The sequence below is a fragment of the Podarcis gaigeae genome (assembly GCF_964106915.1).
Source record: "Podarcis gaigeae genome assembly, chromosome: Z".
Lineage (NCBI taxonomy): Eukaryota > Metazoa > Chordata > Lepidosauria > Squamata > Lacertidae > Podarcis > Podarcis gaigeae.
This window is the reverse complement of record NC_139691.1, coordinates 16429217-16443066: the sequence shown is the minus strand read 5'-3', so window position 1 is coordinate 16443066 and position 13850 is coordinate 16429217. Positions and strand designations below refer to the sequence as shown.

The 13850-nt window shown below is 47.3% G+C and overlaps 1 protein-coding gene across 5 annotated transcripts in view; it reads left to right on the top strand.

Moving 5' to 3' along the window:
- The window catches only part of USP20 (ubiquitin specific peptidase 20), a 41376-nt gene that overhangs the window by 5380 nt on the left and 22146 nt on the right, over nucleotides 1–13850 (top strand). For 3 of the 5 annotated variants that reach the window (XM_083722134.1, XM_083722133.1, XM_083722132.1), the window contains exons 5-13: nucleotides 1172–1303; nucleotides 1922–2018; nucleotides 2147–2216; nucleotides 2911–3024; nucleotides 3900–3978; nucleotides 5010–5442; nucleotides 7328–7465; nucleotides 11046–11194; nucleotides 12550–12725. In XM_083722134.1, the coding sequence (XP_083578260.1) occupies nucleotides 1172–1303; nucleotides 1922–2018; nucleotides 2147–2216; nucleotides 2911–3024; nucleotides 3900–3978; nucleotides 5010–5442; nucleotides 7328–7465; nucleotides 11046–11194; nucleotides 12550–12725 (1388 nt within the window). The remainder of the gene's footprint in view (nucleotides 1–1171; nucleotides 1304–1921; nucleotides 2019–2146; nucleotides 2217–2910; nucleotides 3025–3899; nucleotides 3979–5009; nucleotides 5443–7327; nucleotides 7466–11045; nucleotides 11195–12549; nucleotides 12726–13850) is intronic. The other 2 variants (XM_083722136.1, XM_083722135.1) reach the window with 1 other exon arrangement.

Genomic DNA, 13850 nt, shown 5'->3' with positions numbered 1-13850 from the left:
CAAGTATTGTCTAGATCTGAAGTCCTCTAATTTTTTGTACTAGTTGAGGGACATATTTTGGAAACGTAACACACTGTTGTGGCCAATTCTTGTGCCTATCTTTTCCCTGCACTGTTGGAGGCAATATGCCTCTGAATACCAGCTGCTCAGAATCACAAGTGGGGAGAGTTGCTGTTTCACTCAGGTCCTGCTTTTGGGCTTCCTGTTGAGGCATAAGAATGTAAGAAGAGGCCTGCTAGATCAGGCTGATAGCCCACCTAGTCCAGCATCTTCTTCTCACAGTGGCTAACCAGATACGTGTGGGATACTTACAAGCAAGATTCCAGCACAAGAGCACTCCCCACTCCTGCGGTTTCCAGCAGCTGGCATTCAGACGCATTACTACCTCCAAGTAGCATTAAATTTCTGCCTCCAATCAGAAATATAAAATTGTTAGTCAGGATTACTGCTACCTGGAGAGCATAGTCATTATGACTTGTAGTCGTAGATAGTCTTCTTCTACATGAATTTGTCCACTCCTCTTTTAAAGCCATCTATGATTGTGGCCATCACTTCATCCTGTGGGGGTGAGTTCTATAACTTAACTATGCACTGCCTGTCCTAAATCTTCCAACATCTAGCTTTGTTGAACTCTCTATTCACTTTCTTCACATCATGCATAATTTTATAAACTTCTAGAATGTCACTTCTTACTCATCTTTTCTCTAAACTAAAAAGTCCCAAATGCTGCAATCTTCCCTCACAGGGATGTTATACCACACCTCTACTATCAAAGGTGACATGCCTCTCAGTACCATCTCCTTGGCCGCTAGGAAAGCAGGAAGCTGGACTTCCTAGCACTCCTTTGGCCTCATCCAGCAGAGCTATGCTTACATTCTTATTGGACCTGAGGCTCTATCTTCTTGCTTCTGCTCTGATTGCATTGCAGAAGAATTCAAGATCAGTTGGATCTTGCCTGTGCAATTTCACAGTCCCACTTCTTGGGTACCATAGATCAGAAAAATAAGATTGTTAGTCAGTGTTACTGCTACCTAGAGCAGCATCCCATCATTGAAACTGATGGAAATGACTGACTTTGGCCCATTAATTTCGATGGGTCTGCACTGCATAGCTGGACACAACCCAGATTAATTGGTGTGCTCTCTGTGTTTGTGTGTTTTTAAATTGCTAGGCCAAAAAGCACAACCTGACGGTAAACCTGACAACATTCCGGGTATGGTGCTATGCCTGCGAGAAGGAGGTTTTCTTGGACCAGCGGTTGTCCTCCCACACACCAGTCCCTCCATCAAAATTCATGGACCAGGTGAGTGTTCTGTGGCAAAGCTGGATGCTTTGAGTTACTCTTTTTCTTAGCTCAAGTGGTCAATGTGTAAGACTATCCCAACTTGGAATGTAGCAGAGAAGTGTCAGGACCAGTGGGATCTACAACACAGTATGGTACCTTCATTACATATCGTTAGGCTAAAACATTTCTCTTCAACCAGACATTCGGCTGATTAACATTCTATGGCTTTTTAAATGTGTTTGTGGGAGGATATCTATTGGTTAGTTTTTGCTTTTGTTTTATTATGTGTTTTATATTCTCATTTTGTATTTTTCTGTTGTGAACCGCCCTGGCGTCTTTGAATGGGCAGTGGTATACACTTTTAATAAATAATGATAACATTTCTCTTTTTTTACTTATTAAAAGCATTTTAATCTCGTTCTTTGGCCCCCAAATGACTGGAAGCTTACAAATGTCAGTGATGAGACAGTCCCTGCCCTCAGGCCTAACAGTCTAAAATACATGGCATGAAAAGAGAAGGGATTAGGAGACAGGAGGAAAAAAGAAACCTCAGATGTTGTTTCTTAGTTTGGAGAAATATACTGTGTGGCAAAGCAGAATTGCCTTTGATATTTACTCCCCAACTTTCACTTCCAGGATTCTCCTCCACCCACCCATTCCCTAAAAGCCGTCCCCATCGCAGTTGCTGATGAAGGGGAGTCCGAGTCGGAAGATGATGACCTGAAACCAAGAGGTAAATTCAAAGGTCTTAGAGTGTGAAAATACCCCTTTCCTTTTTCCTTGAACACAGAAAACAAAAAGGTAGCAGTGGGCACAATGAACAAACCTCCAATCCCCTCCCCTTTTTCATTCCTTTTCTAGGCCTTACTGGAATGAAAAATCTTGGGAACTCCTGCTACATGAACGCTGCACTCCAGGCTCTCTCAAACTGGTAGGTTTTCAGAGTCATTTTCAGATAATTGCTATTTACACTGCCAGGTTGGTGACTTCCAGATGTTTCAGACCACTACCTTCATCAGAAGAAGAAGAAGAAGAGTTTGGATTTGATATCCCGCCTTTCACTCCCCTTCAGGAGTCTCAAAGCGGCTCACATTCTCCTTTCCCTTCCTCCCCCACAACAAACACTCTGTGAGGTGAGTGGGGCTGAGAGACTTCAGAGAAGTGTGACTGGCCCAACGTCACCCAGCAGCTGCATGTGGAGGAGCGGGGAAGCGAACCCGGTTCCCCAGATTATGTGACTACCGCTCTTAACCACTACACCACACTGGCTCTCCAGCCAGTATGTTTGGCACTACAATTCCCATTATCCCCCAGGCTGCATATATGCCACTTTAACACCCATCAACCCCCAACCAGTATGTGTTGCACTATAACTCCCATCAGCCCCCTTTTAGTATGTTTGGCAATACAAAGCCCATCAACCCCCAAGCCGGCACGTTGTAGTCCAAAGCATCTGGATGTTGCACCAGCTTGGCAAAGGCTGCTTGTAGGCCAGATCTGGTGGCTTCTTTGGGGCCAGGCAGATTTTTTTTTAGCCGCTTGGTCTCTTCCACCCTTTCTCTCTGCCCCCAATTGAAGTTGTTGGATAAATCATAACCCACGTTTCTTTCTTGTCTTCCTATCAGTCCCCCACTCACTCAATTCTTCCTTGAGTGTGGCGGTCTCGTGCGCACTGACAAGAAGCCAGCACTTTGCAAAAGTTACCATAAGCTGATTTCCGAAGTGTGGCATAAGAAGCGGTGAGTAAATCTAGGACACTGCGGCTGCAGGGACCATAGCTCACTGGTAGAGCACTTGCTTTGCATGCAGAAGGTCCTGGTGTTGTTTTTTTGTTTAAAAAATAAGATTTTATTAAAGTTTTTTCACGATACAGTAAAATAAGAGAAACTAAATTAAAACAAAAGCAAAGAGAGAAAGAAAAAAGAAAACAATGAAGGAAAACAAAAAATAGAAGAAAAGAAAAATAAGAGAAGAGAAGAAAAATAATAAGAACTACAGTGGACGCTAAGGTTGCGAATGTGATCCGTGCAGGAGGCACATTCACAACTCGCAGCGTTCGCAACCCGCGGCGCCGCATCTGCGCCCGCGCAGGTCACAATTTAGTGTTTCTGCTCATGTGCAAGCGCCAAAACCCAGAAGTAAACTGTTCCAGTACTTCTGGGTTTGGTGCGGTGCGCAACCTGAAAACATGCAGCCTGAAGCATCTGAAACCCAAGGTATGACTGTACTGATTTTCCATCTGTCAGTTACTGTATATAAAAGACATATTCACACCAAACTGATCTACATTCTGTTAGGCAATGCTCTCCCAGTCTTCTGACTTGGGTTCTGTTCCCAGTGGCATTCTAATTTTATGAAATATAATATCTAGGTAGGGCTGAGAAAAGACTTCCTGCCTGAAACCCTGGAGTGCTGATGCTAGTCTATAGACAATACTGAGCTAGATAGACCAATGGTTTTTAAAGTAATTAGGTTTGTTTTAATAAACTCATCAGGGCCCCAAGCTATTAGGGGCTCTATGTACCACCTGTAACACCTTGAACTTGAAATTTATCTTGCGCATCTCCAGAGATTCTATACATTTTCAATATTGCTTTTTCTTCCCTAAAACCAGCCCAAGTTATGTCGTCCCCAGCAGCCTGTCGCATGGAATCAAGCTGGTCAACCCCATGTTTCGAGGGTATGCACAACAGGTGAGGCGGATGGCAAAGGGGCAATCCCAGATGTTTCTGATTCCCTCTTCCTGCTGTAGTAAGAAAATGATATTCTCCTGGGCTGTGAGAAGTTAAACAGCATCTGTTTCAGTTAGGGAGCCAAGGCAGAGACTGAGTTACTGATACAACATGTAGCCTTCCAGCAAGCAGGGGATTCCATTTGCCATGAAGTATAATAGGGCGGTGGTGGGGAATCTTTTTAAGCTTGAGGGCCATATTACTTTCTGGGCAATCATCTGGGGGCCACATGCAATTTTGTCCCCCCCCCCCCCAGTAATCACAAAACTTTTTGTGGGAGGATTGTACAGCATCTACTTTGCCTGAAGAAAAGGCCCCAGGCTCAGTCCCTGGCATCTCCAAGTACAGATGCGATAGATCCTTGGAGAGCTACTGCCAGTCAGTGTAGACAATACTGAGCTTGATAGACTAACAGTTCAACAGCATAGGCAGCTTTTTATTTAATTCTTCCTTTCATTCAGAACCATGGGGGCTAGAATCTTACCCTTTTTTTTAAGGAAAGGGGCCATAACACATTGGTAAAGTCCCTGCTTTGCATGCACAAGGTCTCTTGCTCAATCCCCACCATCTTCAGGTACAGCTTGAAGAAGTCTCTTGTCTGAAATACTGGAGATCTGCTGCCTGTAGAGTCAGAGTAGGGAATCTTTTTCAGCCTGAGTGTTGCATTTTCACAGGGGGACCTTCTGGGGGCATTTGCCAGTGGTGGGCAGAGCAACAGGCATGATTCTTACTTTTGTACAGTAGGTTACACTCCAACTACAGATAGAAGCCAAAGCTTTCTACACTCCTCCTCTCTCCCTACATCTACCATCCATATTCCAGCCAGGGGAAGCACAAGAAGAGGGGGTAGGGGAGGGCTGTTGGAAGGCAAGTTCTGGGAAGAGGGGGTGTGACCTAGAAAGAGGTTGAATAGAGCACCCTAGAGGGCTGCATTTGGCCCCCAGGCCTGAAGTGCCCCATACAATATTTTCTTCTTTGCGCACCCACCCCAGGACACCCAAGAATTCCTACGCTGCTTGATGGATCAGCTCCACGAAGAGCTGAAGGAGCCAGTCATGGCCGAGACCCGGGACTCCGACTTGAGCGACATGGAAGACAAGCGGGAGTGTGACCGCAGCCCCTCGGAGGACGAGTTCCTCTCCTGTGACTCAAGCAGCGACCGGGGCGAAGGGGATGGGCAGAGCAAAACTGGGAGCTCCCTGGCAGAGGCCGAGCTGCTGATCCAGGACGAGGCTGGGCGGGGGATTTCTGAAAAGGAGCGGATGAAGGACCGGAAGTTCTCATGTAGCCACCGGCGGAGCAACTCGGAGCAAGTGGATGAAGATGCTGATGTTGACACCTCTGTGACAGCAGTGGATGGCAGGGCTTCCCCAGAAGCGCTCCCTCCTTCCACACCTCATCCAGCCAGCCCCTCTAGGACCCCAGGTACACCACAACAGGTTCAGTGCGCAATGTGTTTGGCACCTGTGCCTGAACCTTGGAAGCTGCGTCTCTCATATGCACCTTTATTCATATATTTTTATTAGTTTTAAGGGAAGGGCCATAGTTCAGTGGTAGAGCATCTCTCATTGAAAGGGGGTCTAACTTCCCTAGGAGAACTTTACTCCTGAGGAGTCCTTGTGTGTAGTAGGACACTGGATTTTGCATTTGAAGTGTCTGCTTTCCCTTGGACTTGGGACTTGGCCTTGATGCCAGAGGATGAACTAACTCTGGGTGCAGATAGCCCACCTTGCTTTGGCCTCGTTGCAGGATCTCTGCTCCTTACCCCCGTATGGAGCTTGGCTCAGGGCTAGGAGTAAGGCTGTGGCCTCCTGGTCCTCCCTTAATGAGGAATCTTATAGCTGAAACAGACTGTGGCTACATTTGGAAATTTGTTTGTTTGTTGCACTTGCATCCTGCCTTTTTCTCCAAAGAGTTCAAGGTGGCATACATGCTTCTTCCCCTCCTTCTTTAAACCCCACAACAAGCATTGTGACATAGTAAAAAAATATATAAAAAAATCCTTCCAGTAGCACCTTAAAGGTAAAGGTACCCCTGCCCATACGGGCCAGTCGTGTCCGACTCTAGGGTTGTGCGCCCATCTCACTTAAGAGGCCGGGGGCCAGCGCTGTCCGCAGACACTTCCGGGTCATGTGGCCAGCGTGACAAGCTGCATCTGGCGAGCCAGCGCAGCACATGGAACGCCGTTTACCTTCCCGCTGGTAAGTGGTCCCTATTTATCTACTTGCACCTGGGGGTGCTTTCGAACTGCTAGGTTGGCAGGCGCTGGGACTGAACGACAGGAGCGCACCCCGCCGCGGGGATTTGAACCGCCGACCATGCGATCGGCAAGTCCTAGGCGCTGAGGTTTTACCCACAGCGCCACCCACGTCCCTCAGTAGCACCTTAGAGACCAACTAAGTTTGTTATTGGTATGAGCTTTTGTGTGCATTCATGTGCATATCTGAAAAAGTGTGCATGCACACGAAAACTCATACCAATAACAAACTTAGTTGGTCTCTAAGTTGCTACTGGAAGAATTTTTTTTTATTTTGTTTCAACTACAGCAGACCAACACTGCTAACCTACCTGTAACTAGAATTGTGACGTAGGTTAGGCTGAGTGGAAGTGCCTAGCTCTAGGTCACCCAGTATGCTTCATTGCCAAGTGGGGATTTGTACTCTGGTCTCCCAGGTGCTAGGCTGACACTCTTAACCACTGCACCCCAGTATGAGTGCCATGGCCACTATTTCTAGTTGCTTCTCATTCCTTGCCCCCAGATCAGTCCCTAACCCCAGAGAAAGAGGGAAAATGCGTGCACCTTTTCCCAGGGATCTGGTTGAAAGTTAGATCCGGAAGAATTAATCTGAGCCTTTGAAGCCCATAGAGCTGAAATAGGAAATGGAAAAGAGTGTCACCCTTCCCCATTTCTTCCTTCAGCTCTATATACTTTCCCAGGGAGAAGAAGGTTAACTGTCCCACCACTCCATGCCCAAATGGGCAGTGAATGGGGAAGCCCAGAGGCCTTTTAGGCACCAGGGAATGACCTCAACAATACCATGGCGCCCAGAGGCACCACATGGCGACCCCTAAACTAGAGGGTCAGGCTGGAAGAACTATGCCTGTCTTGCTAAAGCCATAATATTCCCACCTTCTGCCATGAGTAGAAGGTGCTCAAGTGCTTGGTAGCCAATCTGAGAAGTAAATGAAATAAAAAACAATTGGGGCCGAGTTGGTGCCCAGAGATGAGGGATTGGCTGGCTGAGCTTGTCAGACAAAACTTGTGTTGCAGTCCTCTCCACAGGCAATTTGTTTCCTTTCCTTGCAACAGAACCAGACAATGATGCCTACACACGCTGCTCCTCTCGGCCCTGCAGCCCTGTTCATCACGAAGTGCATTCCAAGCTCTCGAGCAGCCCCCCACGCTCGAGCCCTGTGCGGCTGGGATCCTCCTATGTGCTGAAAAAGGGTAAGTCCAGGAAGCTTCTGGGTTGAGCTGCTTCTGTGGTAGTTGTTTTATGTATAAGAACATAAGAAGATCCCTACTGGACCAGACCAGTGGGCCCACATAGTCTAGCATCCTGTTCTCACTGTGGCCAATCAGATGCCCATGGGACTCCCTCAAGCAGGAACCCAGCACAAAAGCCTTCACCTAGTATTCAGAAGCATTACTGCCTCTGGAGGCAAAGCATAGCCATCGCTAGTCTCCTCCTCCATGAATTTTTCCAATCCTCTTTCAAAGCCATCTAATCTGGTGGCCATCACTGCCTCCTATGGGAGGGAGTTATGTAGTTTAACCATGTGTTATTCATCTCCTGAGGCATCCTACTTGTTCTTTATGTGGACCCCACCTCCCATTCAATCCCCTCCATCTGTGCAGAGTTTCTATGATAGTTTTCCACAGGGAGAACAGGTGAGGCAATTACCAAACAACCACGCCCAAACCTTTAAATGAATGAATAAATCTCTATTTGCCTCAGCCATTGGCCATAGCAATAAAACAACTATACGATATACAAAGAATAGAAATAAAAAGTCAGTTATATAAAATACATTTTAGGGCTTTGAATCAATAGTCAAATAGTGGATCTTATTCTGATTGCCCCAGCTAAAAACCTTTGCTGTCACCTGCTCATCTTGATCTGCCAAGAGAAAGGACACTGTGGCAGTGGTTGGGTGACCCGGAATGGACAATTAAAGAGGTGTGATAATCTCATTCCTCAAGTCTTTATAAAGAATGCAAGCCTGAAGGGCATGCGCTACCGATTTGGTATTGCCATCTCCACCATTTGGATCCCTTCCAGTCGGGATTCAGGCCTCATCATGGGACTGAAACTGCCTTGGTCGCACTGGTTGATGATCTCTGACGGGCTAGGGACAAAGGGGAGAGCTGTTTCCTAGTTCTGCTGGATCTCTCAGCGGCGTTTGATACCATCAACCATAACATCCTTCTGGACCGTCTTGAGGGGATGGGAGCTGGGGGCATTGTCATACAGTGGTTCCGCTCCTTCCTCCTGGGCCGTGTTCAGAAAGTGGTGGTGGGGGATGAGTGTTCAGACCCCTGGGCTCTCACTTGTGGGGTGCCTCAGGGTTCTGTCCTCTCCCCCATGCTTTTCAACATTTACATGCAGCCGCTGGGAGAGATCATCAGGAGGTCTGGGCTGGGTGTTCATCAGTATGCGGATGATACCCAGCTCTACCTCTCTTTTAAATCAGAACCAGTGAGGGCAGTGAAGGTCCTGTGTGAGTGTCTGGAGGCGGTTGGAGGATGGATGGCGGCTAACAGATTGAGGTTGAATCCTGACAAGACAGAAGTACTGTTTTGGGGGGACAGGAGGCGGGCAGGTGTGGAGGATTCCCTGGTCCTGAATGGGGTAACTGTGCCCCTGAAGGACCAGGTGCGCAGTCTGGGAGTCATTTTGGACTCACAGCTGTCCATGGAGGCACAGGTCAAATCTGTGTCCAGGGCAGCTGTGTACCAGCTCCATCTGGTACGTAGGCTGAGACCCTATCTGCCTGCGGACTGTCTCGCCAGAGTGGTGCATGCTCTGGTTATCTCCCACTTGGACTACTGCAATGCACTCTACGTGGGGCTACCTTTGAAGGTGACTCGGAAACTACAACTAATCCAGAATGCGGCAGCTAGACTGGTGACTGGGAGTGGCCGCCGAGACCATATAACACCGGTCTTGAAAGACCTACATTGGCTCCCAGTATGTTTCCGAGCAAAATTCAAAGTGTTGGTGCTGGCCTTTAAAGCCCTAAATGGCCTCGGTCCAGTATACCTGAAGGAGCATCTCCACCCCCATCATTCTGCCCGGATGCTGAGGTCCAGCGCCGAATGCCTTCTGGCGGTTCCCTTATTGCGAAAAGCAAAGCTACAGGGAACCAGGAGAGGGCCTTCTCGGTAGTGGCGCCCACCCTGTGGAATGCCCTTCCACAGATGTCAAAGAGATAAACAACTACCTGACATTCAGGAAACATCTTAAGGCAGCCCTGTTCAGGGAAGTTTTTAACGTGTGATATTTTACTGTATTTTTGGTTTTTATGGAAGGCGCCCAGAGTGGCTGGGGAGGCCCAGCCAGATGGGCGGGGTATAAATAATAAATTATTATTATTGTTGTTGTTGTTATTATTATTATTATTATTATTATTATTATTATTATTATCACAGGGACATAAGCGTTTGTCATGTGGAATCTGTTGGAATCGTCCCTCAAGTACAGCCGAGGGCGATACCTTCAATCTTGCAAGAGTAAAAGCATGTCTATATTTTAGAATTGCTAGGTTATGCAGATAGGGTGCCAGAGAGTTGAAATGGGAAGGTAGAAAATAATCATACCATGGGCAAAATTTCCTTATTGTGGCCAAGTTGTTCTGACGCTTGATAACATTTATGCACTGACAAATTAAACTGTTTGCTTTACTAAAACCCAAAGTGAGTAGCTGTTGTAGTGATAAACCAAAAGAGTGAAGTTTTTGACAGACAGATTTAGTCCAGGCGTTCTTGTGATAATCTTGCAGCACTATGGATATTAGACCGGGGGGATTTGAGTTTAGGCGAAGCCAATAGTTAAGTGTCCTATACAAGATCCGTAATTCTACCGAGGGAAGATTAGCAAACCTATAAAACTGTTTGGCTGCCAGTTCATTTTTTGGTACAATTCAAAGTACTCACTCCAGTGTTCAAAGTCTAAAAGACCCAGGCTCATATCTGAGAGAGCGCCTCCTTTCCCTATAGAACCTCCTGGGGGCCCTTTCATCTTCCATCAGGAAGAACTTTCTGACAGCAATAGCAGTTTGACAGTGGAACAGACTTCCTCAGGAGGTTGTGGACTCTCCTTCATTAGAGGCTTTTAGGCAAAGTTTGGATGGTCATCTATAATGGATGCTTTAGCTGAAATCCTTGCAAGGGGTTGGACTAGATGACTCTTTGAGGTCCCTTCCAGATCTATAGTTCTCTAATTGTGTGATTCTTGGTAGTTCCACCTCCCTCAGAAGTTTGGGGTAGTAGTGGCATCCTGGGTGAGGGCCTTCTTTGTGGCAGCCCCTAAATTGAGGAATTCCTTCCACACAGAGGTGGGTTTGGCTTCTTCACTTTCAGCAAAGACACACCTCTTTACCCTGGCTTTTGACACCCACGATGTGTGTTTTCAGGACCCATCCTGTTTCTGTGAATGTGATGTGTTCTCAATTCTGAATTTTCAATTATAACTAGTCCTGGGACCTGCTAGTGAAAGGGTGTGTTGTTGTTGTTATTGATTATGATAAATTATAACTGGCATCACACTGCCCTTAACAAACCCAACTTCCTTCTGAGAGGGGCCACACCATCCTGGCAAACAGCAGAGCTGGCCCTGAATCCGGGATGTGAGACACATTTGAGATGTGTGTTTTTGAGACCCACTCTGTTCCTCTATATTATAATCTCTTTTAACTGTTCTCAATCCTGAATTTTAAATTGTTGTAACCTGCCCTGGGAACTGCTGCTAAAGGGTGGGCAGTAAATGTAATAATAATAGTAGTAAAAATGCAATCTCCTTCCTCAGCTCAGATGTTGACTTCCAGCAAGAAGAAGAAGGAGGTCCGTTACCGCAGCGTCATCTCTGACATCTTTGACGGCTCCATCCTCAGCCTGGTCCAGTGCCTCACCTGTGACCGAGTGCGTTCCCTTACTGCTGCTGATCCAGGGAAAATGGCAAGAGGCCCACACTTTCCAAATCCTCTCCTCCTCCTCCTCTGGTGGGGGGTGGGGGAGACTTTGGTTTGAACATCTATGCCAAGTCAGACCATTGGCCCCTTTAGCAAAGCAGTGCCTGCTCCAGGAGTGGGGATGCTCAGGCCCAGGGGCCCAGTGTGCTCCCCACCTGCCCACCTAGCTCTCAAGACTCACCTCAGGCCACACACCCTTAGACCATTCCTTCTCTCATTAGCCTCCTCGAGTTCTTCTGCATGTCTGAGAGAAAGAGAGAGATGTGTGTAGAAATCTCTGACTTTTTCTGATGTGGCCTGCTCCACAAGGCAGAACCATGAAATCCCCCTTTCTCCCAGAGGTTCCTTCAGTATGTTAGCCTGGTTGTGTTTTGAAGGCTCTCCTGCAACTCCTTTTATACAGCCCCGACCGCCTGACCACATAAGCAGGAGATGGATCGCAGCTAATCGGTCCAGCTCACATGTTGATCTCCAGCTAAAAGACAATGGGCAGTGGCTTCTGTCCCTTTACTTGCTTTTGCATCTGGCCCTGCCCACTGCTGGCATGTGGCCCTTGGAAGGTTGCCCATGAGAATATATAGCCCCCGTGCTGAAAAAGGCTCCCCACTCCTAGGGTGGATCTAAACACAGGAAAAAACCGCTATAAATAAGTCAGAAATTAGATTGTTATAACAAAAGGAATCTCTATGGGAAACTGCATTATAAAATTTCCTGCTCTCTGGTGTCATCTGGTGTTGCACATTTATAACACATTCAGATTGCTGTTTCTTTACTAATGTAGCCGAGTCCCTAGTCTGCTCATTTGTGTATTCTCCAGAACCCCTGGAAATGTCCCAGTCTTGCTACCCACAATCTTTTAGGAATCACATGTGGGAAGAGAGCTTTCCCACCCATTCCCTGCTTGCTGTCTTCCCAGAAGCATATGGTTGGCTACTGTTAGAATGGAATGCTGGAATAGATGAGCTGTTGGTCTGATCTAGCAAAGCTCAAGTTTTCTCCTTTCACTGTCAAAGTCTATATGCCTCTGAATACCAGTTGCTTGGAATTGCAGGTTGGGAGAGCTCTGCTGTTGCGCTTAGATCCTGTTTGCAGGCTTTGCATTGGGGCACCTGGTTGGCCCCTGTGAGAACAGGATGCTGGACTAGGTGGCCATTGGTCTGATCCAGCAGGGCTCTTCCGATGCTGTTCTGTTTAAGGTTTTTAGCGAAGCTTGCAAACAGAACATGAGCCCAACCAGACCTCCAAACTTACACCAGCAGCTGGTTTTCAGGAGGGTACTGCCTCTGAGATAGTGGCCACCAGCCAGTGACATCCTCCGTTTTCCTCCTGTGGTGCCTCCAGGTGTCCACCACTGTGGAGACATTCCAGGACTTGTCGCTTCCCATCCCTGGGAAGGAGGACTTGGCCAAGCTGCACTCTGCCATTTACCAGAATGTGCCAGCCAAGACAGGAGCCTGTGGGGATAACTATGCTGCCTCGCAGGGCTGGATCGCCTTCATCATGGAGTATATCCGGAGGTGAGCAGGCTGCAGAAGCACCTTTTCAGGTATTGGAGTTGTGGGAGGGACAAAGTTCAGCCAGGTGCGTTCAAGATGAAAATGAGGGGAAAGCATGTCTCATTTATTTCATAAAATTTATACCCTGCTTGATTGTAAAAAAACAACAACCCTCAAAGCAGTTTACCAAAGGTAAAACATAAAACTGTGAAAAATTTTCAATCCAGACCAGGAATGGCTGTAGTTGTTGAACCAGCTGCAGTTGGTATAAAGCAGTTCTAGCCACTGAGGCTACCTGAGCCTCCAGTGACAGAGCTGGATCCAGAACATCTCCAAACTGCAAACTTGCTCGTTTGAGGGGCGTGCAACTCCATCCAGGGTAGGCAGCTGACCAATTTCTTGACATGAGAGCTACTCACCTAAAGTGCCTCTGTCTTGCCCGAATTCAAGCTTAGCTTGTTGTTCCTCATCCATTCCACCACTGTGTTCAGGAAATGGGACCACACATCCCCTCCTGATTCAGATCTTATGGAGAATGAGAGTTGAGTGTTGTCAGCACACTGATGGCACTTCACCCCTAAACTCCTGAGAACCGCTTACAACAGCTTCATGTAGATATTAAATAGCGCAGGAGATAAGATAGTCCACTACAACACTCCATAACACAGCCAGGGGCTGAAATACAATCTCCCAATGCTGCTTTCTGGACTCATTCCTGAAGGTAGTATTGGAATCACTGTAATACAGTGCCCCCAATTACCGTTCCCAGAGCTGGTCCAGGAGAATACAGTGGTTGATGGTGTCAAAAGTCAATGAAAGATCAAGAAGCAGGAGCAAAGTCATACTCCCCCTGTCCTACTCTTTACAAAGGTCATCCATTCAGGGCAACCAAGATCACCTCAGTTCTGACTGCCAGGCCTGAATCCACATTGGAATGGATCTAGATAATCTGTGTCCTCCCAAAATGCCTGGGGTGAAGCCAGATGCAAAATGCTTGCTTGGGGGCAGAGCCAAATGCCGACAGCACCCCCATGAACCACACACTGGAATGTCCTGCAGGTAACAAGAGCAAATCTGTATCTGACTTCCTGGATGTAGGGACATAGGAAGCTGCCTTGGGCAGGGTCCAAACCATCAGTTCCCCCA